Source organism: Lichenostomus cassidix, chromosome 4 (genome assembly GCF_008360975.1).
Source record: "Lichenostomus cassidix isolate B80296 chromosome 4, HeHo_3.0, whole genome shotgun sequence".
Classification (NCBI taxonomy): domain Eukaryota; kingdom Metazoa; phylum Chordata; class Aves; order Passeriformes; family Meliphagidae; genus Lichenostomus; species Lichenostomus cassidix.
Window position 1 is genome coordinate 9,005,290 of NC_139484.1, and position 26,540 is coordinate 9,031,829.

General features: G+C 41.4%; 1 protein-coding gene across 1 annotated transcript in view; it reads right to left on the reverse strand.

Annotated features, from left to right (window-relative positions):
• Positions 1-9,944: 9,944 nt before the first annotated feature.
• Positions 9,945-26,540, reverse strand: part of TNIP3 (TNFAIP3 interacting protein 3) — a 54,261-nt gene continuing 37,665 nt past the window's right edge. The window contains exons 10-15 of the mRNA XM_085057809.1: positions 24,364-24,492; positions 22,031-22,147; positions 19,625-19,750; positions 17,996-18,157; positions 15,406-15,466; positions 9,945-10,781 (exon numbers count right to left, since the gene is read on the reverse strand). Coding sequence (XP_084913935.1) covers positions 10,750-10,781; positions 15,406-15,466; positions 17,996-18,157; positions 19,625-19,750; positions 22,031-22,147; positions 24,364-24,492 — 627 coding nt within the window. The 3' untranslated portion in view covers positions 9,945-10,749. The remainder of the gene's footprint in view (positions 10,782-15,405; positions 15,467-17,995; positions 18,158-19,624; positions 19,751-22,030; positions 22,148-24,363; positions 24,493-26,540) is intronic.

A 26,540-nucleotide genomic window follows, 5' to 3' on the forward strand; every position in this document is an offset into this window, starting at 1 on the left:
AGTGCATCCAGCAGCACTCAGCAATTAGTAGGGATGTTTTGTGTGCTGCCATTCACATACACACAGTGGAGCAGAGCTCCAGGCAATGACAGAGTGGGATGGCCAGTTACAGAATGGTTCTTCTAAAGGAATTACTGAAGGCAAGCTCATCCTATGTGATTTAGAATAAAAGCACATTTGAATGGTTTTTGGCTCACAAAGCGAGAAATCCCATGGCATGAGGCAGGAAGCCCTGCTTCATGTTGGCTGAAATTAAAGGCTGTTCAGTATGAATACATTGGTTGGTTGGTTAAAATAAATCTGATAGCAAGTGAATCAAATTCAGCTCCACCTTACCCCCCGGACACCCCCAGTGCCAACAGGATGGCTGGGAGGGAACAGAGGTGTGCTGCAAGGACTTGTCTGTCTCATCAGGAGGTGAAATTAGTGGTGTCCATTTGTTTTCCATGCAGAACGTGACTTGTTGCCACCTCGCGCTGTGAGTGGAGCAAGGGCCGACCCTCACCGGTGCCTGTACCACCCATGTTGAAGATAAGCACCATGTCCTCATAGCCGGAGTGTTTACACTGCTCTCTGATGTATTGCTGGGGCACTTTGATTACATGAATAACAAATGTGCTCAAAAAATGTGTTTTTAAAAGCTTTCGAAGCACAGGTCTGAGAGGTGACGTGCACACCAAAATTAGCGTGCCAATGATGAGTAGCTGGACCTCTGAATTTATGGGTTGCACCTTTGCAGACTAAGACATGCTGAATTCTGCTTTCTTTGTGACAACTCCAAAGTTTTATTAGCTGTCTTTTAGGTAACTAAGTTTAAAGTTGAATACTTCTCCTTTTCACTCCCCAATTTTTTTCCTTTCAAAGCATTAAGGAAGTTTTCCACTGCTTTGATTTTATATGGATTTAGTAGCTAAGGGGTGTAGTTATTATAATTAAATACGAGAAGCATACTAAGGGACAGAAATATTTGAGGGAATGAGTGCTAAAACACTTCTGCAAAATTAGAGAGCAACAAGAAAATGAAAACACCAGTGAAAGCTCCAAGCACTTCTAGTTGCAAAAACACATTTCCCTTTTCCGCATCTTTAGCACTGAACGTTTCCTGTTACAAGCAAGCACTTGGGAAGCCAGGCTTGCTCAACTCACCCCCGTTACTGAAACAATCCAAAAAACCTCAGGTCCATGTGCTATTTTCCCAGCTCCTGCAGCAGCCTGCCGAAGCTTGATCCCTCAAACACGAGCTCCATCTGGTGGGCTTTCCCAAAACGTCGAAGCATCCGTTCAGCCCTGCTGGGGCCAAATACACACACCCCCAGCACGGGAATTTTAGCCATAACTTCCTTCAGGGGATTGATTTCGATCCTCAGGGCCAAACCCAGAGGTACAAACAGCTCCAAGGAGAATTGACATGACCAACCATCCAGCATCAGCACTTTGCCACAGAGGTGGTCTTGCTTTGGAAATTAAAGCTGCTTCAGTCTCCTGAAGAACCCAACACCCTCTGAGTTCTGTTTGGCCACAGCTCCCTGTACCGAAGGGCAAAAGCTCCAATTGCCCAGTACCATATCTGCAGATGCTTTGGTTACCCACTGGCATCTCAGATGGCTCTGGGTGACTGTTTTTAGATGGCAAAGTGAGCCAGGTGTGACACATGGCAAGCCAGGCACAGGAGCCCTACTGATCCCTCAGCACCTGCTCCAGCTACTGCACAGAGCTTCATCAATGGGAGACAGCACAGCTCAGGAAGGACAAAGTTCCCAAGTTTGCTCTCCAGAATGTTATCACAGTTTTAAATCCTCTCTTATTAAACACCGTGTCCCATGAAAGACATTTTGCTGTGTCTAAGTAGGACATCTCTTTTAAAGATCTATAATTGCTTCCCATCTCAAGTGAATAGATGATAAAGCCCAGTGCAGCAGATTACAAGTTAATTGCAATAAATTGCATTGGCCAGGAAAGCAAAATTTAAAAATGCACGAGATCGAAATGATAGAGAAGACAGTTATGCAAACCTTCAAGCCCAACATCTTACGTAACTGCAGGAATTTGTCTGTGCCTCAAGAACACGGCGTGTGGGAAAGCACGTAACCAGTTTCCTTCGGAAGTGCTCGGTCCTGGTCAGAGCCTCCCAAAACTGGGCAGGGTAGCAGGATTTGTATGGATACAGCCTCAGACGTGCATGTGGAGGCAACAAGCCCCACTAGTCCATCTGTTTTTTCATAGCATTCGTATGTTGTGAGGAGCAAAAGGCACAACAGAGGCTCTTCTATTCTTTTGCCATTCCCTGGTAGCCTAGCACATCTGAGCTATTCAAAGGAAGTTGTTTGCCACTCTGGAGAAGCGCAAGGGCTGCTTGTTAGCAGGTGGGCAATTAGCAGAAAAAAAAAATGCCAGAAGAAGCTGAGTATCTGTGTGTGGTCCCCAGGAAAGCCCATGGGACAGCATTGCCTCAAGACATTAAGAAATCCATACATAAGAGCTGACTACCAAAGCCATCAGGGCCAAGGAGAAATTGATGGGATACATTTATTTAATCTTTCCTCTCATTTTTACAACTCCAGCTGGAGGAGCACAGGCAATCAACTGAATCAGAGAGCATGGAAAGAGCACTCCTCAACTAAGTGGCTGGAAATGCTTTTGGGGGTATTACTATTCCAAGTGGAATTGTTTGCTAAAAGATAATTATTTTTCTCAGCACCAGCTTTAAGGCTTTTCATACAATGAAATATTTTCCAGCCCCACTTCTCCCACTCCTCTACATAGAACTGGCATTTTTTGCCTGTAAACAGCTCAACCTGCTACATCTACCCCAAGGACAAGTCCCAGAAGATAAGGCCATACATTATCGGGCAGTATCCCCAGTGTTGCTGAGAAAATGGGTCTTTCAGGGTTCCTAAGATTTGCCAGTGTTAGCTCAGCAAGGATAAATATAAAGGAAATAGTATTTTAAAACCAGGCAAAATCAAAATAGGAAACACATAGCTTAGAAACCACCCCTTTTCTCCATCATTATAATAATCTTTCATAATCTTTGAAAGTAGAGCAAGAGGCAGTGCATTTGTTTTCAAATGGCATTTTCCTTCTGTTAAAAAAAAAAAAAAAAAAAAAGATGGAGCATTAAAGAGAGAGATGGCATTAGCATCAGGTTCTTCCCTAAAACATCCCAGTTTTCAATAGAAGGTAGGGTGGTTCCTCTGTGAAGCCATCAGGATGATGATGACCATATCCACAAAAACCCTGTTGCCAAATCAAGAGAAGACCAGCATCAAAGCACTTCAGCCTGGCATCAGTGAGGACATTTCAATATATTGACTGGATCAGCTGCCAGCCCATCAGCTCATTTATCATGCACTAATTCATAATGTTCTCCTGCTTTACTGATAGCTTTGTGGATTTCCTCTAGATTCGCCTGGATCTGGATTACAAATGTTCCACAGTTTACATACTTGCTCCCTCTAGAGTCAATAAAGCTCCTTCCCAATGCCAAGTCACGTGCAGTTGTTTGAAGAACTTTATGAGCTCCAAAGCAGACAGGAGTCTGTACAGCAGTGACCATATTTTGACACTATTTTTATTCTGATAAACTTCCCCCTGATGACAACAGACAGGTTGGATTTCATCTTCTGAACATGCCCTGATTTTTACTTATACACAAATGTGCACATGATATTACTGACACTTTGTATCAGTGTGTAACACACACAGCTCACATTTATGTTTTGGGCTGCACCTTTCCCTCAAAAAAGCTCAACATCCTGCAACCTGCAGGAGCAGGGATGGAGATGAAACAGGCAGCATGGCCCTGGCTCACTGAAGCTGGGTCTCCTGGGGACAGATCCCACCTGCCTAAGGTCCTGTTTGCATTCTCTGATATCCAGTAAGCCCAGAGAACACACTGAGATTTCCTTGAGCTAAAAGGTTCCCCTACTTTCTACCTGTCCACCTCTAGGAAGCCAACACCCTTGAGACCTGCTGGCTTTGTATTACATTTGACATTTAATAGATGATGCAAAGTCACTGGGAAGGCCTGGCAGACATGTGGCCTGCAGAGCCAGCACAGCTCCATAAACACTGCTCTGTAGGAAACCAGGCAAAAAGCATGGACATGTTCTGCCTGGGTCCCTTGCCCATGGCTCCTAAAAATAATCTGCTCCCTGTAATGAAGAGTTTTTGCCTTGCAGAAGCAAACCAGCTCTGTGAGGTGAGGAAATGGCCCAGGAAGCCTTTGAGGAAGTCAGTTTTTGTACTGCACTTCCTACTACCACAGAGAAGTGTTTAAATTGTCAGGAATGGTTTTTCAGGCTGGTCTAAAACCACATCATTTTGGACAAATCCTTACTCTCAGCTGTGAGCACAGCTCTGCTGGGGAGGCACTGCCCTTCTCCCTCCTGCTAAAACCCCACATGCTGCTGGGCAGAGGAGGCTGAGGAGAGGAAAGGTGGCCATTGCCATTCTCATTCCAGTGACACTCCTAGAGGTGCACTACGAGCCTTTCCACAGCCTGTGGGTAGGGAGGAAATGGTGGTTTAGTCTAGAGGCCCCTCATCACCAAAGGAAAAATAGAAGCAAAAAAACCAGTGCATTTTTGAGAGCGGGACAGACTACTTTGGAGCCCAATTAAACTCTTCCAGTAAACTGGGAGTAGCCTTAAAAAAGAGCAAATAAAAACCAGTGGAAACACAACTTCTCCCTCAGCAGTGGATAAACATAAAGCCTGCACTGAGAAAGCAAGCAGGGTGGCAGGGAATGGGCTCTGCCAGCCCTGAGTGCAACACATCTAACAACTCACACAGGCAAAGCTGCTCAGCCTGGGAAGACTAAAAATTGGACCCCGGTCAACTTTGAACTCCAGGTTGAAGAGAAAACTTCATTTTCTCTCACTACAACACTCTCCCCTGGGACCACTGACTCTTGGTATGTGGCCAGACTAAAAGTTTTAGCAACCTTGCTAGATATCTTTCCTAGAGGGAAGAGCACACATATTTATGTATTTAGCTTTTACACTCAAACCTTCATAACTGAACACTTGTTTTCTAGGTGTGTATTAGAAATAGAAACAAGCAAGTACACACAGGAGCACAGACTGTGCACAAACATAATCACCTGCAAATACAGGCCCTAGACAGAAAAGCCTGAGTTTTCCACACACATTTTTTCTGCAGAGCAAGGAAAATCTGTGCAGTTTAGCAAAGCCAGACTCCGTCTGGGCTCTGCAGAGGACATCTGGGGACTTCAGATGCAGAATGTCCACATATTTTCAGGGGCTAATATGTCAAAGATTAAAGTAGCCTGAAGAACTTAATGGGGATTTAGATGCCTGCAACTGAAATGTAACATTTTTGAGAACAGTTGACTGAGATGAATGGCATCTGCTCAGTAGTCAGGGAACATCCTGCCAGTGTCACACCCTCCCAGCACACATAAATCAAGGTGTAATGCCTGCATCATTTTCTTCTCAGATGAAGAAAGGCTAACCGTCTTCATAAGATGAAACTCTTCCAAAACAAAGTGAAATGCTGCTGATAAACAGTAGTGGTGTTTACATTCAGAAACGAAACAAATTTAGGCAGAATAGGCTGAATGAATATGAACAAACAAGGAACTCATAAGGGATATTCCTCCCTTCTTAATATCCTCCCCCTCCCTGGTACTACTCAGGTTTTTTGTTTGCATTTCCCACATTTCTTATCTGGGCTTTCAGATACCAAAAGCCACACAGCATGCCATAGCTTGAATGTTTGCATTCATCAAAGTGAAAATGCCTATTAATAAGAATTCAATTATTTGGAAAAAGTTTCCTGGCAGTGCACCACCACCTTTCTAAGTTCTCTTCCAATGGGAATTTCACTTTCTGCAAACCTCATTTAACCAAAAAAAAAAAAAAATTACAAGTAGATGGTTTGCTGTGACTCCAAAGTAAAGGGCTGCAAAGAAATGTGCACGAAAAGCAGAGCCTGTCACAAGCATCTGTGGAACAGTAGGAAGTTATGGCCAGCTTGTGACAGTAGCAGTAAGACTCCACATGGGAATACTATTAAATTTACAGCACAATCAGATTAATTGTCTTTTTTCTTTCCTGGGGATTTTTTTTTTCCAGTTGCCCAACAGGTATCTTGTATGCAGTGGATTTAATTTGTTGGGGAGGTTTTCTGGTTTTGCAGCTCTTTCTCAGCTGTGTTTCCAAGCCCTGGTCTATTAATTTATCACCCAGGAGTAGAAAAGCAGCGCCAGTGCTCTGACCCAACCACACCCAAATCCTCAGGGAAGTCAGATGTCTCTTCAGAAGTCATGGGCAGTGAGATAACATCACACACACGCTTTGAATTTTAATTATTACTATTAAGGATTAGGAACAATCCCTGTGAGCAACCAATTTTGTTGGCATTACTGAGCCAGACCCAAGCCTGCTTTTAGTTAACTGTAATGTAATATTCATGCCTCAAACCTGATTTTAGCGAGTTCCCTTCCCTTCTGGAGCAAGTACATCGCTGGAGGCTCCAAGTCCCCCGTTTGGCATCCCCACCCTCACTTAACTCTTGACCACAGGAGAATTTTAACAGGGAATAAAGTAATCCCTCTCTTGCTACTGCCAACATAAGAGAGTATTGTTATTCCAGTTCATAAGAGATCAGCTTTTCTCCTGTAAAGCTCTTCTTTCCTCAAAGCAAGCTGAAAATAAGGGGAGGTTGACTGCTCCTCCAAAGCTGCTTTGGTGTCTGAACAGGTCACTTACACAGAAAGAATTTTCTTTGAAATATCCTGGTGTTGATGACCGTGTTTTCCTGGTATCATTGCTAATCCCCTCCATTCCATAGCTAGGATTGTTTCTTCTGACAATATTTCTACAGATTCCATGCTGGGCCATGACTATAAGGGACAGGCTGCAAATCTGGCACAGAGGACAAAGAAGGAAAAAAGAATAGGAATTGCAAAAAGACCGGCTCTTATTTTATTCTTCAGAAAAGTGCAGTTTTTCCTAACTTTTAGCATAGCAAAATAGTCTGGCTGGTGCTTTGTGCCTAACCTTAAGTAACATTTTGAAGTGACTGGTATATTTAGTCAAAGAGAGAGCTGATTTGGTGAATAACTTGCAAAGAATCTATGCATGTGCCAGCCCTGCAGGGTAATGACGTTGTCTTAAATGGATTAACGTGGGATTAACATGACCAACAGCTGACACACAGGGTGGCTGAACACAGGAAGGCACAACATGAAAATTTCCTCCAAGAAAATTAAATAATCTCCCTCTCTTCTCCCAGCTAAACCAAATAACTACATGAAAGGAACCACCCAGATGACAAAAAGGCCAACAAAAGGGTTTTACCATTTGCCAGAGCTGTGACCTGTCTCTCAGTCAGGTCATGTGCTACAAACATTAGCAGCACACTTCCTGCTTTCGCTCCACGAGACTTCCCTTCTCCAAATCCTTTCCCTTAGCCATGGGAAGAGCCTCAGACCCACCTTGGTCTGATATCTCCCATTAGACCAAAGTTGCAATCCATAGTCTCACCTCCGTGAGATCTTAACTCCTGCTTTGATCAACAGACTATGAGGAACCCACCAGATCCCCTCCCTGCCTTCCCTGGCTGCCTCAGCCCTGCTCTCAGCACCACCAGCCCATGGTCAGCGTGGACCTTTGGCTCTCACAAAAGCAGCCCTCAGACAGGAAGCACCTGGGGGTTGCCCTTTTATAGGGCAGGTGGAAGCGGGGCTGTTGCTGCTCTAAGTGAAAACACAGCATTAACTAGCATCCTGGCTCCTGGGGGGAAAGTGTTTTATCAATCAAAAAATGTTTTCCACCCTGTGGTGTCTTGCAGACCTTTCAACTTGCATCTGCATGAATCAGAGAAATTCTGTCATTCTCACAACAGTTAAAATACAGAAAACATTTTTATACTTCAGGATTTTTAATAAGAGAGAGAAGTTAAAACTGATTAGAAATACTCTCTTAGCTCAGCACAGCACAGGGTGCTATGGGCCAGGCAGACTTTCCAAGGCTACATTCCCAGTCCATTATCGTGGGAAGAAGAGGGGGAGCTGGAGAAGCTGAGGTTCAGTCATACATCACCTGCTTTTTCTCATTCTATTCTAGACTACAGAAAGAAAGAGAGGGTGAGGAAGACCAGAAATCCTGATTACCCAGAAACTGTTGTCATGACCGAGCAATGACTTGAAGGAGGTTGGGAGGATGATGTGAAGACAATGAAGTGCAAGTCTTTGGGTGTGGGGACCAAGAGCCAAAGGGTACAGGGCATCCTTTCCTCCAAAGCATTCACCATGCATTTCTAGTTCTACTGTTTATACAATTCATTTCATCTGAGAAGGAAATATTTTCATTGATGGTGTGTTCTTGCTATAATTCATGAGACTATGCATAACAACAAAACACTTTGCTACACATAAAAAAAAAGGTACAAAAATTCCACAGAGACTCCAAGTTTTTAAGGGAGAACCGGGAGTGTTGATATCCAGTTTTGGCACAGCTCGGGGAAGGAAAAAAAATCCCTGTTAAGAAAACTATGGTTGGTTTTAACTAAAATAACTCATCTCCTCAGAGCTGTCCGAGTCACTGCAGAAAGCGTTTCCTTTGGGGGTGTTTGAGCTCGACAATGCTAACTCAGATAATGGCAGCACCTGCATTGGGGGAACATACATCATTCCAGGAAAATCAAGCAGAAAAGCAACTTACAGGCATTTTATGTGCATTTTAAAAGATGCAAACACTCTATCATACAATATCAGGAATACCCCACACTTGGCGTGATTAGGATTTGTGTGAGCCAAAGTTTACAGTCCTGTGCCCAAGCCTGGAAAACATTAAAAGCCTGTGACTAAACAGAGGGGAAAAAAAGATAGCCCCGCAAACACCATTTTCTCCCTGTGAATAGCTCGCTTTGAATCGTCATTTTGGGCCAGCTAATGCTGTCAGATAATGAGTTAAGCACCACAAATGGCCGACGAAAACGTTCGCGGATGGCTGGGGGAAACAGTGGAAGTGAATGAAGAAGGGGTGGCTGCCCCCACACCGAGCACACAGAGCTCGTCTGTTCGGGGGATTCCCGGCGGCTTTGAGCGCGGGGTGCTCTGCCCGCAGCACCGGTCACCTGCTGGGAGCTCCCATTGAATGAGGTTACATTCTAATTGGATTTTCCGAAGGCAGTGCATTAGCATTTTCCATGATCTCACCCTTATTAGCCAAATCACTAATCAGGAGGAGCGCGGTTATATTGTGTGTTGGTTACATTATCTGCTGCTGTAGCGTCTGTAAGCCAGCTCCAAATTCAAGCAGAGATAAAAACTCCCCTCTCTCTAGCAGAGACTCGGGACTCTATTGTGGAGCTAATGTTGCAGTCAAACTCTAATTTTCAATAGTTCCTCAAAAAGCAACTTCTCTGCAGAGGCTGCTTTGCTCAGTACTTTGCTCCTGCTCTGAGTCCATACTATAAGTTAGGAATGTCGTTTCTTTCATCCCTGTTGGCAGAAGCAGCATTGCTCTACAATGTAAGAGCAGAAAAATCCTTTCCCATGGACTGTTCCCCATTGAATCCAAAATCAAATGCTCGACCTGTTTAATCCTGTAAGGTTATTATTTCAATGCACAGGCCTTTGCATATGGAAGGGAATGGAAATACCTGTTCTAAAAGCAGCAATGACACATGGAAGCAGTCCTTTAGCCGATGACTCTGTCTTTGCACAGCTTGAAAAACGGTGTGTGTCAGAACTCAAATCCACACTAACTACTCCTGAGTTACCAGAAAGCAGGCAGGACATCTCATGTCCTGCAAAAATCTGTTTCTTCTTTCTGGTGGGCTCCCAGTCTCTCAACAGCTGCCTTCTTAAAAGCCTGGAGGGAAGAGACAATCTTGCAAGTAGATTATCAGGTAATGTTTGCTGGACACTCATCCACCAAAATTTGCTGAAAAAATGTATCTGTCTAAATACAATTTCACTTAAAAGGCCAGGTTTTATTATTGGATTAGAGGTTACACAACAATGTGCAGATTCATTACAAGAATCATTTAGAAATATAAAGCCATATTCGCTGAGAAGTTAAACCCATTTAATATTTCTACTAAAATTCTTTCCATACAAATTAATACACACAAAAAAAAAAAACCTACCAAGCCTGTGATTACTTTTTTTACATATAATTCTAGAGCCTAAATTAAAGGAGATTTGACCTGGACTCAAAAAGGGAAACTGAGCATCTTTTACCTGGCCTGGCATTGGTGGTACCCTGATAACAATTACACAAATGTATTTAAACAGTGAAGCAGATTTCCGTTTTGCCAACCAAGAAGGAGAGGACAGAATTCAAGGTGATAGACCAACAATCATCCCCTGGAATCAAATAAAAACCCCCCATAATTCTCAAACAACTGAAAAAAAATCACACCACTATTGGGCTTGTAAGCTCTTGAATTCAAACCAGATGCGACAGTCTGAATCCCCAGCAAGAGCTGCATCTTTTCTCCTCAGGCTTTTTAAGAGATTCTCATAAGGCAGCACAAACAGCATCTTCAGAACAAAGGGCAGTAATGCTTCCCAGCAGAGTTTAACTGGATCCTGAGGATCACCAGCCTGCATGATCTGCTTTTCTATTGTCCTCGCAGGGATTTCACCGGACATAAATCACATGCACTGAAGAGATAAGGAGCTAGGGGCAAAAAAACCCAGAAGAAAACAGAATAATGAAATTGCAGGACTCCCTTGCAGCCTTTGGTTTACACTTCTCCAGGCCGGAGGCTGTCAGCAATGGGCTCCCTTCTCCGGGGAGGAATCTGCAAAAGCAAATCAATGGGAATTACTTTGACATTGAGAAATACAACTCACTTACTAGTAATTTTCCTCTATTTTGTAACACTTTCACACACACCCCCAAAGCCAGCACTGTACTTCATTACAAGACTGTAATCAAACCATTACAAGTGGCAGAAAGAGTGAAGATGCAAAGGAGCAATGGAAATAATGTAGCACATCTCTAGAAGCACAAGCACAGGTGCACACCGTATTTTATTTACTAGAGAAACATTAGGAATTATGAATCCTGATCTGCTGGTTCATAGAAATAAAATTATCAACTCATGCAGCTGTTTAAATCACATAGCCTGTTCCTCTTCCCATGAGACTTTTCTGCCTGGTTCTCTGAAGAGCTACAACACCTTCTGTGATCTTTAGCTCAAGCTGACTTTTAAAAGCACTTAATTCACACGTTCTGGAGTTAGGAATCAAAAGTGTGCTAATGGCCTTTTTGCTACATTGCAGTCACAGAAATCAAGTTGTATTAGTAAAAATTCTGAAAATAATCACATTTTCATTCCCAATGGGGATGGCAAGCTGCTAATTAAATCTGTCTTGATTACTTGGAAGCACTGATAATTTCTCATGTAATGTATGCACAGAGGACAGGCTAATACCAAAAATGTTAAGGGTCTAGGATTTTTTCCAGGAAAATTAAGATGTCAATTAATTGACATTTTTTTCTGTCTGGTTTTTATTGAAGACCTCCACAAATCCATTTTTTTCAGTTTTTCGATTCCCCCCCCCCCACAGATGTCACTATTTTCAGTGGCAAACCACACACTTCTCCCTCCTCTTCTTCCAATTAGCTGTAATTATAACAACATTAGCAGCAAATTAGGTACCTCGAGGGCACAAATCTGGAAAGCAGCAGTGTGGAAAGGAAGAGGAGATGAGATTATAATGGAAGTAAGCAGGCACATCCATGTGCTCATCTGGGCATCCTTAGGGCTTTGCAGGTTTCTGTTTTCCCCATGCATGCCAAGATGAGGAGGTGACCAGCTGCTCCCACCTCTCCCACAAGCCTCCAGAGCTACCCCTGGAGAGGGAGGCAAAAGGCTCCATTTTGGCTTCTCCCTGTGCCTGGCATAACTGGATCCAACATGAAAACATCCAGCTCAGGCTGGAGAAATCTATTAGTTGTATCTGATGTTCTGAAGGGGCAGCTGGGGTCCTTAAATGCATGTACTGGGAATCCTTCTGCCAAAGAAACAAATGCAGTAGGATTAATTCTGGAAGTGAAAAAAGCAAGACATGCCAGCAGTTGCAGCATGCAAAAGGATTCTTGCTCCAAGTAGGCCTTTGAGCAATAAACCTTTTTTCCAGAGAATTTTGCATTAAAAATCCGGATTCACAGAAAAATCTTCAAGATCAAGCTCTTTTTTACAGCTGTCTTTTCAATTTTGCACAGTTGGATAAGGAAGTCAACACTGCTTGCCAAATAAAGTGACATTAAGTACATTTGCTGGAAATCTTTCTGCCTTGCTCCTTAAAAATTAAAAAAAACCAACCCCAAATCAACCACAAAAACCAAAGAGAACCACACAACCAAGAACAAAAAGGTCAGAAACTGATATGAGGAGTGTGACAGAGCACAGAGAGACTTAGGAACTGAAATCCCTCCTAAGGCAGCATTGCTGGTCCAACAAGAATTTAAGCACAGTTTAGGGCTAGGCTTCCTGCACAGCAAAGTACCTGGGGCGGGACCAGTCCAGAGCTGGGGAAGAAGAGTTATTCTCTTGGAAACACATTGCCAGTGCAGTAAGAGAACATCTTAGCATCTTCTTCCTTAATCTCTTCCTGTCTCCTATAATTTACCTTTCCACTTTGCTTTTCCTTCTTTATCGGGACCTTCAAGGAAACACACCTTTGCTTTTTTGGAAGACAAGATGAACTCTGGTATGAGTTACCTGGGGTTTTAAACAGTTTTTTGAGGGTTGGGGTTTTTATTTTGTCTCATTTTGCCCACTCTATTCCTCTCATCCTTTCCTGTTTTCTGATGAATTTATTCCCAGCTTTTATTAGAAAGGCCTCAAATCAGAAAGTGCCAGATCCAAACTATCATGTGAGAGTTCAGTGCTGGACACAACATTGCATAAGTGATGCTCTGCCAACTATCAAAACACATTTCTAGGGAAAATAACAGTTTGGAGAACAAACTTTAGAAAATAGGATCAAACAGTGCTCATCAAATTTCTGTAACAAAGGAAGTTTGGTTTTTCTTAATGTAAAAAATACTTCAGAGATTATCTTATTTCTACAGACACAGGCAAAAAATGATTCTTAAATGAAACAGGAAGACAAACTGGGCTTCACAGAGGTAGCAGTGAAGCATGCGAACAGCTAAGGAAAGTGGTGCCAGTCAGAAGAAAATGCAGATATGGTTACAGGAGAAGCAGAAAACATGAGATTACAGTTGGGTACAGAAGTACCTGAAGAACCCAAGTTAAATGCCAAAGTACCTGGGTGCAAACACCTTCCTCCCTTACAAGAGGAAGGAAAACACTATGTAGATGCATCTATACAAAACCGCAGAAAAAATTAGTAATTCCTCCTTAGTGACATATGCCTTTACAGTCCCAATGACATTATGAAACTCTCACAGATTTCAGGTATGTCTAAACCAGGCCTTTTTTCTGGAATATTATCAAAAATATCAGTTTCCCAATTAATTTCACCAGTGTTCAGCTCTAAAGTTACAACAGGTGACCTGCATTTTGTAACTATTTCTTAAGAAAAAAAGCCCAGTGTCAAAGGAAAATTTGTTAAGGAAAACTTAAGGGTTTTCCCCAGAAACATCAATCTACTGAAAGTGCATTCCTAATTCATAAAGAGCAGGGAACTGTTTCATGCCTACAAGTTGCTGCACTGCTGATTTGTTTTCTCTAATGAAGACCCAGCTCAGCAGAGATAAGATTTATTATCTATCTACTATTTATCATCTACTGAGAAAATGAAGGATGAGAAATGAGAATCAGGAATGCTGCTACACATAATGGCTCATTTAGACCCACCGTTGTAATTAGCACTTGCACAAAATGGAGCAAAGAAATGGGAACACCAAGAACTCTTGTTCATCACATATTCTTGGAGCTTCTATCTTAGAAACCTTTCTCAAAATACTTACATGCAGATTTAATATAGAAAATTATATATAATATGTAAACCCAGGCCAGTGACTTTTAACTGATAGTGGAAGTTTGACCTCTGTGGGATGAGTGGCTAATAATATCATCTTTTTTTTAGCAGCCAAGAGAAAACAAATAAGACCCCAGGAGATGTTAAAGCTCCTACACACTATGATGGGACTATTAAGAAATCCTCTTTATAGGGACTGAAGCAAAAAGGGAAGGGAAAAATCTGCAAGCGTTGTAATCACTGTCTCATTGAGAAGGAGAAGTCTGGATGTTCTGGGCAAGGAACAGTAATAGAAAGACAGAGCACAGATTTTTAAGAAGTTTCTTTGAGGGAGCCTCAAGTCACATAGCCAAGCAGGACAGAGGAAGAACTCTCTTCCTTCAGATCCCCCAAGTGCACTGCCCCGGACCACAGCTCAGTTGGTGACTGGACTTGTTTTATTCCCTTTTATAAACATCCTCCCTGTATCCTCTGGTGCAGTAAATCACTTGGAGTTCAAGTGGGAGGAATGGCACAATTAATCTCCTGTTCTCTTGTGCAGTCACAACACTGCTTTCCCTGCGACCACATCAGAATCCTCCAAAGAGCTGCCATGTAATTATGGGAAGCTCATCAGCCATTTTAGTGAGCTACATTCCCACCCTACCCTCTCTTCTGGGATAACGTGGATAACAACAAACAATAGAACAGTTCCCTCTGTAGCCATCTTCTTCTTCCAGATGTTACAAAACAGCTTCTGGACTCAGCAGTCCCTGCCACCCCACGTCACCCATTTGCACCATGGGATAGCACATTCCCACCCAGAAGAGATTGCTTGTGGAGTCCATCTTTTGAGTGCTCTGAAACAAGTACTTCAGAATACCCAGCAATGATTTCAAATCCAGATACAAATATTAAATACTCCTCCTGGTTCTCAAAAAAGAGTTTGTACCAACACTTTGGCAAATATTTAACTCTTCATTTACATGGATCTGTTTTCAGACCTGGCACCCTAAACTACCAGAACAGATCAAGAATAGCAACGGGCATTTTGTCTTTAAGGTGAAACAACATCCTAAAGCTGTACTTTGTTACCAAGGTCTCCTAAACCTTGGTAGGCCCCATGCTGGCCTCCGGTTTTGGCACATCCTTAAATTCAGTCTTCACTGGAGCAACAGAAGCTCTAACGAGAATTTTGAGGCTATCTTTTCTTTAGGACTATTACTAGCTGTTTAATGAGTCAAATGTGTGATCCTATAATGGGTAATAGAGACATTTTAGGAATTGCAACAAAGCTGAAAGCTGTAATGTAGATGGTATTACATCAGAAACCTCACTTGTGTTGCAGACACACCAACCTCGACTCTCCAGGGCAAAGATGTCACATCAGCACTCAACAGAAAGACAGGAAAGTTTACATCCCCTCAAAGGCCTCCATTTGAAAAAAAAATTCCACTTAATACACGCTCTGTACAGCTGTTGTCTTACCATTTGCCTTGTGCTGCACATCTGGCAGAAGCTGGTCACGAACATACCACTGATAGTCTGGCTGCACAGAACAATAAAACATTATTACAGCAATATGGACTTCACAGGGACTTCAAACAAAACAATAGTGACATGATAAAAACATAATTGTGCTGTGAAGCTTTTCATTAGTCATACAAAAGAAGTTTACAAAACCATCTTATATTTAGGTTTATATTTCCACCAATCCCAGTCTTCCAGCCTGGTTCCTTTCCTGTGGCACGTGGTCTAGCTGCTGCACACATTAGAAAAGTTGTTGTAAACCTTTGTAGATACCAAAAATCACAGGAAAATATTAAGAGAACCATACCAGATTTTAAAAGGGTTAAGGAATAAAGGGCAGCAGAAGATACTAGCAGGCATCTCTCTCTGCCAAAGAACCCCAGTGAAATCTGGCACACCTGGAAGGTGAAGCTGCTCCAGTTTGAATACATCTGTAACATCTGTAAAATGCTCCGGAGTGACAGGAATTAACCATGGAATAAAGTTCTCTCTCCTCCTCCCTTTGCTCACAGGTTAGCCCTGATGTTACTACATTAGTTACTATCAAACAACTAAATGAAAATACCGTGAGATAGGAAAAAAATCCCAGCTTTATTTAAGAGGAAGTATTGGGAAGGTTATATCCATGCAGACATTGTTTGGTCCAGGGGAATCCTGGAAGAAATAGTGCATTATAGTTTATACCACCCACTGTGGTAAATAAGTAACAAATTACCATGAGAGAAAACAACTTTGGGACCAGCCATTTCAGCTGAAGCTGTGTTAGGCTGACTGTCTGGAATAAGTAGTCCATGCAAGCTTGTCAAATTCTAGGTAATTGCTGCTTCAAATTAGTTACACTGCAAAAATGATTCTTGTTTTGCAGAAATTACTCTGACAAAATCATTGAGTAGTCCCAAAGGGAATCTTGCAGATTTCAATTTGCAGAGAACATAGCCTCCTAAAGAAGTTTTGCCTAAATTAAGATGGCAGGATGAAGCTGTAGATACAGAAAACAGATTTAACTTTTATGTTTTGCTGTCATTCTTGTTTATACAGCAGTAATCACTCTCATACACTGTCAGGAAAAAAATGAGCTATTGTATTTTAACTTAAATTGTACCAGTCACAGGAATTATTAACTAGTTCTGTGCTTGTGGGCAAACAAAATTGGCTTTGATACCAAGCAAGGCTGCACTGCTTTAAACACAGGTAGTTTTTCCAACAGCTCAAATTCTATTCATTTGCATTACTTTTTTGAGTTTCTGGTGAATTTTGTGTTCTCTGATCAATTAATCTCTTTCGTACCCCACAGACTTGAATGAATTTCAGGAACAAGAGGTGTATTTCACATTAGACTAACCAAAATGTTTCTACTAGCAGTGTAAAAAGAAATTAAACTGTGCAAGACAGACAAAGAACAAAAAAGCAAAAGCACAGCCTAAACATGCAGGATTACGTATCAGGACACCCATTAAATTCTAACACCTTTCTTCATTGCTAACAAATTGCTCAGGGAGGTACCCAAAGCTCAGAGCAGTAACTCACACAGGCAAAGAATTGGGGGGAAAAAAAAAAAAAAAAAAAAAGGTCAGAATGAAACTGGGAGTTACAAAACAACCAGTCAGACTGATCCCGGTGCGCTGGCAGGGACAGCTAAGTTGTAAACCCAGTGATCCCTCACAGAATTAGAAACCCAGATGATGAAAGTTCAGGGAGAAGAGCCAAAATAATCTGGGCTCTTTTCCAAATTTCAGGGAAAAACATTCTGCAATACTTCCAACTTTGATAAATAGGCAGATAAGCACACTCCTAAAGTACAGAAATTACTCATCTGACCACAGCTTTTTCATTGGATTTCTACACTCTGAAACCCTTACATGCATTTCGCAAAAATTCAGCTACAATTTCTCAAATAATGAGCATCTTTCCACATGTGACAGCTTTATAGCCAGAAACAGATACTGTGTATTTAAAATGACATTCACCATGTTTAAATGCATTCTCACTAGACTGGAACAAGCCAGCCCACTTAGATAACCCAAAGCACTTCAAAAATATTCTTTGAAGCAATATTTTCTTGGAATAGATAACTTCCACTCACAGAACCTGCCCCGGTGCAAAGCTATTCTTCCTGCTGAGGAAGACAGGACCGTGTTTCATTCCAGTAAAAAAGGCACATTTCCCATTGTGTTAGCCACACTCAGAACTTCCACTCCTGTTGATTGGTTTTTATTATTTTATGTTGAAGGCTCAGAGCAGATTCCTACTTCTGAAGTGGGGTAATTATACAGCTAGAAAGGGCTCCAAATGTCATGGAAGGAAATTATTCTAAGAAATCAGCAAGACTCCAATCAAACAACCTATTTTTTTGATTAACAAACAAATTTATAAGAATCCCATTTTTCTTCTTAGTGGTATTATAGATAAAGGGTATTTGCCAAAGTAAATTTGATCTTGATCTGGACCCAACAACAAACTAGGAAAGCACAGATTCAGCTGCTGCTGAGGATGGCACTGTGATAGCACCTGTAGTCACCATGGTGTGAGGAGGTGGTGGGAATCTTACCAAATGCTGCTGCTGCTGCTGGTGTGCCCTGCGAGGCACTGGATGCACCCGAGGATCTGGATAGTGAAGAACCATCCCACAACCCCCATAACTGACACATGGTGTGAGAAAGAGGGGAGGTGGGTAACTGGGCCTCTCAGGCTGTACTGGGAGGTCTTTTGTCTGTCAAGAAAATAATAATAAAAAGAAATGCATTAGCAGTGGAATACAACCAACAGAACATTCAGGTACAAATGGGCTGCAATGCTGCTTGTTTAGTTCCCTCAGACTGTTCATCATTAAAAAAATTATTTAAGAGAACTAACTTGTGCTGCACCAGAGTCTTGACACATTTTACGTGAGGAAAATATTGGTTTCAAGATATGACAAGCACATTTCTGGGTGTCTTTTATATTAAAAAACAATTCTATATTTTCATTGCACACAGTAGCTTTCAATAGTTTGAAGCGGAACTCCACAGACAGTCACTTGAATGACAAGAAGAGTAAATTTGGTATAGGACCGAAGTTGATGGCCTCAAATTTGGTTCTGTCTTTTCTAAGGCCCTCTGCATTCCAGTAGAGTCAACGGGAATTTGCCTAAGGACAGAGCAAGGAGGGGTAAAAGATGATTAATATTCTGTGATTCTATGAGCCACAACTAAATAATCTGACTTAAGAAAACAAACTAATAAATATTTTATGTGCTTGCTCTCATCTTTAAAATCCTTTACAAGCTCTGTTTAATCAAATCCTGAGGCAGGAAGAGACAAACAGGAAGATCTCCAGTATGAACTGTTGATGCACTGCAGGGACAGTCAAGTACAGGATTGCTGCAGCCAATGGCAGTGAGAGGCACTGGATAGCACCTAGCCTCTGACACTTGACCAAGACCCTACCAGCAGTGATGCATGGCTTGGTTGAGAATAAGACAATACTGAAGTTTCTGTGTCACAACAGGGTTGGGGAGGACAATAAATCATCACAGAACATTTTGGTAATTGGCCGTTCTTTTAAAGTATTGCACAATTTTGTCAAGGCAGGAAACCTCGAAATTTCATCATTTTTAAATGGGGATTGAGAAAGCTCAGAGTTTTGCACGCCATGATTTTACTATGGCTTCCTACTGACACTACTTGGAAGAGATAAAAAGGATGTTGCAAGCAAAAATTATTGCAGAGGCTGCTCAGCTAATTTGTATGGAGACCATTTTTTTCCTCAGTGATATTAACATCACTCTGTAATTCAATTGCAGGATTGATTACAATTAGGTCAGGATTAACTACAGAAGCTCTTTATTTCAAAAGTTGGTTTGATGTTACAGCTCTTATATCAATTGCCAGTGAAACAATCAAAGTCCTCGGGATTTGTTTTTGGTTGTGTCCCCCCTCCTCCTCCTCCTCCTCCATTTTCATATATGTTTGAAAAGTTTTTGCAATAAATACCCCCATTCATCTACTCACTTTGGAAGCCTTCTCTAATAGTTTCTCATCTTCTTACTGCATTACTTCAGAATGATTTCATCCCAGGTGGTGACCTCATATAAAATCCAATGTCAATTAATGGAAGCCAGAAAGCCTTGAGTTGTGTGGAAAGTGAGAAAAAAAAAATACACATGTGCTGGCAATGGGAACTTTCTTTTGACTCATACCTGAGAGCTGAGTTTACTCAGTTGAGATTGTAATCTCTCATTAATTTTCTGCAATGTTTCTTTTTCCTCATTAAGCCTTTCTCTGTCAGATCTCTCCTTTCTGAAGTCTTCCTCGTATATTTGGACCTGCAATCATTATGAACAGTGTGTGAACTTCAGCAGAGCCACTTCATCCACTTTGCTGTTTGGTTGCTTTCTAAACACTGCCCAAGCAGGAGGGTGCATTCCAAAGGGATCCCTGCTCTGTACAATCCTACAAACAAAAGTTTCCCTGGTCTTTTTTGATGACCAATACAAAGTGACAGGCGACGGCCATTCTCCAGTGGCACACGTCAATTGAAACGGTCCACAGTGCCAGTATTTGCACAGCCTTGCAATTTAAAAGGCTGACTGGCAAATAGAAGTTTAAAGTATTATAAACCAGATAGCAAATACTAGTATTGATCTTTTTAAGGGATTAACAGTAGCAGGACAAACATTTTACCATCATTTTTTCCATTTTCCCTTCAATTATGAGCACTTTTAACACCCTCCTGTATCTCAGGTGCAAGGAGTTAGCAAAGAACCTCCTCACCCCCGTGTAGAGGCAGAGGAGAATGTAATGTACACCATTCCTAATGGTGTTCGACCCTGTTCCTAGAAAATAAGCTGCCTTGCAAATGCTGAAGGATGCAGCAGCTTAGTTCTTTTTTACGTTGCCAGGAATCGCAGAGCTTCATCCCATTAAAAAATATCTGACCACCCCAGGCACAGGGAACAAGCACACAGATTCAGAAACAAAACACTAATCCATAAATTATTTGGTGTCCATCTGACTTGCTTAATTCTTCAGCTAATGGGCAGGCATCCACCTGGTGAGAAGCTGGAGGCACTTCTACTGACAAATAACAGCAAAGGCATGCTTGGGTGGGAACCACCACCAGGACTTTCAGAAGCCCTTTCATGTCCTCTTGGTTGCTCACTAAAGGCTGCTGACATTCTTTTCCCAAAAAACTTGCTTGCTGTGGCTCATGCCCTGCCCACTGGACAGATCCAATTTTTGCTGGAAGCAGAGCTGTGACTTCACAGAAGGACTAGATAAATGTTAATAGTTCAGAGGAAGAAAAAGGTCAACACAGGGCTCTACAAATTATTTTCATGACTCTCTCAAGCAGAAACAAAGCTGTCACTCGCAGAAATGCTTGTATACCTCGTCCATCTACACACAGTATTTCCTCATTTCTTCTCTCCCACTTCCCTCTTCAGTGTCCCACCTCCCTCCCACTCCCCAGCTGTACAGTCTGCTCGAGCTGTGTGGGAACCACTTTGGCACAGTTTTGCCATATATTCTGCTGCCCTGAGAAAGAGAGAGACACCTCCCAAGGAATGAATGCCTTCACTCTGCCGTGACCAGGGATGGGCTGATGACAGCCAAGCTCTGGTGGGACTCTGTCACGTCACTGTTTGTCCCTCTTCCATCCAGTTAGAGCCTTCTGCTCCATTTCGTGTAGAAGGAAGTCTGGACTTACTGTACTGATTTATACAACTAGAAAAACACATTTATAAAATGGATACCCCATGAGATTTTTTTTTTTAAAAATTGTTTACTCTATTTTATTGTGTAGAATGAAATAACTCATTACAATCAAGTGCAGGATTTTGTTCTCCAGCATGTGGCAAGCATTACATTAGAGAGCAAAATCTGGCTCGGCTGTCAAACGTGACAAAAACAAGTATTTTATTCCCATTGAATAAAATTCCCATTCTGATCACATCCATTTGTGTGTCAATAATGTTAACCCTAACACTATCCAGGACAACAGACCTAAAGTGTGAAATGATCTGAAAACTACAATGTTTTTAAACAGATCCTTTCACATGGAAAGAAAGACAGTGCACATGGCACTTGACTACTCAGAACAAAGATTAAAAAATAAAAAAGACATTTGTAGTGCTTGGGAAGCAGGTTATGGATGCAAATGTTTTGCCTCACACTTAGAAAAACTGCAATGCCAGTGCTCTAGTTTTCCAAGACTAGGATCCTTGGATAATTCACTCAACAGTCAGTTTCTAAGATAAAAGGAGCAGAAGACACAATCAGTAACTCATGAAGTTTAGCATTCCCTCTGGATGAAATTCAGCCCCTAGCAGAGAGCTGGCAGGACACCTCCAAGAGTCAGGAGAGCCACTCTGCTGCTTTGAGTCTTCCATAAGACCTTGCCCCAGTCCTTTGCAAGAACTCAGTTTCACTTTGTAGACACTGCTCTGATGACAGCATCTGGGGAAACATCATTCCAATGGGCTGTGACTAAACTGGCTCTTCCTTTCAAAACCTCTACACACCAAGTCCACCAGGCACAATTCCTAGGAGAGGAGGCAAAATTATGCTGTGTAAAATCCATCCAGGCTTACTTGAGCTGTTCCTACCTGCTGCTTAAGAACTTCAAGTTGTGTTCTCATCTCCTCAATGCTGTTCCTGCCACCCTTCCCTGGAGGAGTCCCAACAACAGGGAGCTGCTGCTTTTTCAATGCATCCAGGAGGGCCTGCAATGTCAAACAGCAAAATTACTAAACAGATTCCCTACACCAAAAAGAAAAATATCCTTTTAAATTATTAGAAAGAGATTTTCCCTTCACTTGTAGTTGCTTCAATTATATACACTGGATATAAACCCACTTTACTGAAACCCCCACCCTGACTGAAACATTTTCTGCACTAAAAGCAAAGATTTCTTCGTGCAGAACCAAGTAAATCCTCCTGTTTGAGAGGAAGTTGTGTAGTCTCGATAGCTTGTCACTAGAGGGAGTTACAAATGCATGAAACACTGGTACCACTTCTACTCTGTTTTGCAGTGAAATTCTGCCACAGCTCTTTGCAGGTTGTGTTTCTTTTTAACAGTATCTCTCTTGGACTGGAATAATCTTTTAATCACTCGTACATCTATTTATCTATAACCACACACTTTTTTTTTTTTGCTCTAGCACAAATACTCACTATTCAGTACTTTTCAAAGTCTTTTACATAAGATATGAACTCAGCTAACTTCATCCCTTTTAGAAGTTCAGTTCATGCTAATGACCCTCAGCTCTCCCTTACTGTTCACACTCCATGTGGGAAGGAGGAAGATAATTTGGAGGGGGAAGAAGTGGCCAAGCAGGAGAATGAGTATCCAAAGTAATCCAAGGATAAGAATTAATTATCCAAGGCCCAAAGAAAACCAAGCACTTTCCATGGAATGCACAGAAAAGGAAGGATTTTTACCTGATGAGCTGCTGTCCCTAAAATTGTGCAGAAGTGAAACTGTTACAATAGTGGCAAAGTTTGTGTTCCATGCCAGTACATAAATAGGATTGAATTTAAACCAGGAGGATGAACATACAGATAGTCTGAGTTCTGATTATTCCTTCTTTTGCCCCTTTAAGCCCACTTTTAATACCTTTTTGATGAGGTTCTACAACTCAAAATTACAAAGGGGAGAAAAACCCCAAAAATGCAGAAAATTCAATCTTTAAAAGATTAACAGTAAGGTGAAGATTATTTTTAAACTGCATTTGGAAACAGTAAAAAACAATACTGTGATAACTCTGTTTTATCATTTCACATAAAAAGAAGAAAAAGTTGTTTGATGTCAGAGAATTTGTAATAACTTCAAGAGGCTGAACCTGCAATAGTAGGGGACTAGGCGTGAAAGGGCACAGAGGGTCCTTTCCAGTCTTATGTACATTCAAGACATGAGATTTGAAGGATGCAAATGCACAGAAAAAGCAGTAAATTACTGTTGGGAAAGTTTGTTATATGAAATTGATGCTTCATTTAAAACAATGGTCTATATACCCATCTGTCTTATTGTAGCCACGTAATAAAAGAGCAAAATAAAACATTGAAGTAAGTTGTTTAAGAAACAAGGCCTTGAATTAAAGTTAGACTGGAGCTTTGAGCAAGTCCTGTCAATGCATTTCAGAAAGAGCTAGAAATCATGGGTTCTGTCAGATTTTTTCTGATGACAACATTATGGTTTTTGGCTTGACTTTTGCACATCATGGTCCTTTAGCTTATTAAAGCATTTATTAAAGTTACACAGCAATAGTTACTGCAGTGCATTTCCTCAGGAAGTGTTTGTGGTTCACCATGAAATACAAAATTGTTAGAAAACACCCACTGCTTTATGTGATCTTTTGATTAACAAAATTACATTTATTACTTTCCCGCAGTTTAAAAAAGAAAATCCCATTTAGCTATTTAATGACAATTTCCTCAGTGAAACATATATACACATAGTATTATAGGTATGGATATAAACAGTAAGACAGGACCATGTCTGTGAAGAGAAGCCATTACTCTTAACCATAGAATATATGTAAAATAACAGTTTTTCACTGTGTGACCTTTCTTTTCAGCCACAATGTTTCACTAGGTGCACACAAAAGCATCTTTGTTCATTTCCCTTTTGCTCTGAGAAGGGAGGATGCAGAAAGGGCTTAGACATAACATGTAGAGAGGTTTCATAGCAGAAGCCAAATACTCTCTGAATTTTTCTCTGGCCAATGCAACCCTACTACCTGCCAAGAGAAGCATGCACATGTATGAGCTGAAGGGAGTTCTTGCTTGTTTCCCCAGCTCCCAAATGGTGATCATGTGTTTGCTGCCAGGTTGTTAAGCCAGGATTGAAAAGATGGTATCTGGTATTGTCACTGCTTGACAACAGAGATCTCAGAATTAAAGGAATAGCTCCTGGTCAGCGGCTCACTCCTGTTCCTACCTTGTTGAGACGACTTATTTCACTCTCATAGTGTTCTTTCTTTCTGGTCATTGAGGCATTCTTCTGCTTCAGAAGCCTGTTCTCTTCCCTCATTTCACGGAGAGCTTCACTAAGAACCTCTGTATCTTTCTGGGATGCAAAAATACAGAGAGAGGCTATTGAAATGCAGATGGAAACATTTTTCAAGAACAATTTTCAGAATGATCTTCTGTCTGACAGATGTGTTGCATTTTTGTTGTCCCAAACACAGCTGGGGAAGGAGGCAACAGGAAGGCAGATCATTAGGAAACCCAGATGTGATAAAATTTGTAGAAATTGTTTTGACCACTCACCATATGATGAGACAGATACAACATAGTAGACTAAATGCCTGCTCTCTGCAGTTGCACGAAGGCATGAGAATGCTGGCAGGCCAAGCAGATCAAAATCACATAGACAGTTACTCCAGACCTGCATTTCTCTCATGTACTCAGAGAATTAAGGCCAGGGCTGAATGCTGGTGGAGCCACAGCCATTCCCAGTGCCACACAACATTAAAGACAAAAGCAGATCTCAGTGTCACATAGTCTTAGGGCTTTATCCACTACACAAGAGACTGAGATAGGTCTTGGCCTGCTCCAGAATTACCAAGGACTCAATCAAGGCTTAAAAATACACCTTTTTTTGACTCTATCACAGTTGTTGTTGACTTCATCTTGACCATTCCTAGTGCATATGCATACACTGTTCCTTCGCAGCAAACTACCAGGAGGATATCCCTACTTGCAACAGGATTTACATATTAGTGTTCTTTCAAAGATGGCATTGAAAGAATTATTAGGGCAGATTTGCCTAACTGTAAATTTGACTCTCTTATTCTATTGCTTTCAGTGTGGCTATTTTCAATTTACAGTGAAGGTAGCTGAGACCCAAATCAGACCCTGAAGCAAATGGCATTCTGTTGACTTCCCTCATAGGGTAAGGCATTCCTTATTATCCCATTATACCAGACTGGTCTTGGAACAAAGCTGTTTCGACATATGAAACAGAAGGGCCAATTCTACCAAAGAAAAGAAAAGATAAAAAAAGAAAAGTATTATAAATATTCTTCTGAATATTTTTTCTGAAAGGATTTCTTCTGAAAACAGCTGCTTTATGTGAATAAAAAAGTGAGATCCAACAATCACAAGCACAGGACACCATATGAATGGGGTTTTTTCTGTGTAAAAGGCACATCTCTGTGCAGCCAGTCACAGTTTGGGCTCATTAGAAGCTCATCACTGTGTGCTAATTGAGCCAGTGAAAAAACACCCGAGTAACTGTTGCTTACATATAAGGCAGCTTTACTCTGCTTTGTTCTAAGTTAGCTGGAACATTTAATTTACTCTAAAAACTGGGCAAGATTAGCAGGGTATATCTGCAGTAAGTATAGGAACTCAGCCAGGAGCTAGCTCAAGCTGAAAAGCACTTACTAGGTGAGTGTGTAATTTTTAAAGAAATTGCTGATTTAAGACTAAAGTTCCATCCATGTTGGTTAACCTGTCCCCATAAGAAATTTTTGGATTATATTCTCATTTAGTTCATTATTCATGTATGCAGTAAAAAAAATTTGGGACAGCATACTACTCATCCTTATCTGTACACAAAGGTACCTAGGGCTGTTTTTCCCAGATTTCATTTATTAAAAGGCAGGCAGTAATATGAACAGGAAGATGTCTCACACTGAATCCACACAGAGCAAATACAGGCAGTGATTCAGCAAGTACATAACAACATAGTTTGCCTTAAAACATATAAATTGTGCTATGGGTTGGAAATCAAGTACTAAGACTAATTGATAAGTAACATGAATGTTTGGCTTATGCAGATAGAAGCTAAGGGGGTTGCATTTCTTTTCCTGCAGCAGCTAACTCATGTTATCTAAGCCTGGAAGTGATGCAATTGCCACTTGTGTCAGGTTGCCAGATGAATAGAGAAGCCCAGCTTCAGCCATCACGTATCATCACCATCCAGAAACTCTCACAAGAGCTCATGAAGTACATAATACCATGAGGCAGAAAGAGAACAGAAAGCACCACTCTGTGGGGCTTGGAAAACGGAGCACAAAGTTTTGTGTATCATTGAGCTTGGTGGTTTTACTGAGCTGGGAAATCAGCTCAGGGATTAAATTTAGATGCAAATGCCTAACAGTGCTGAAG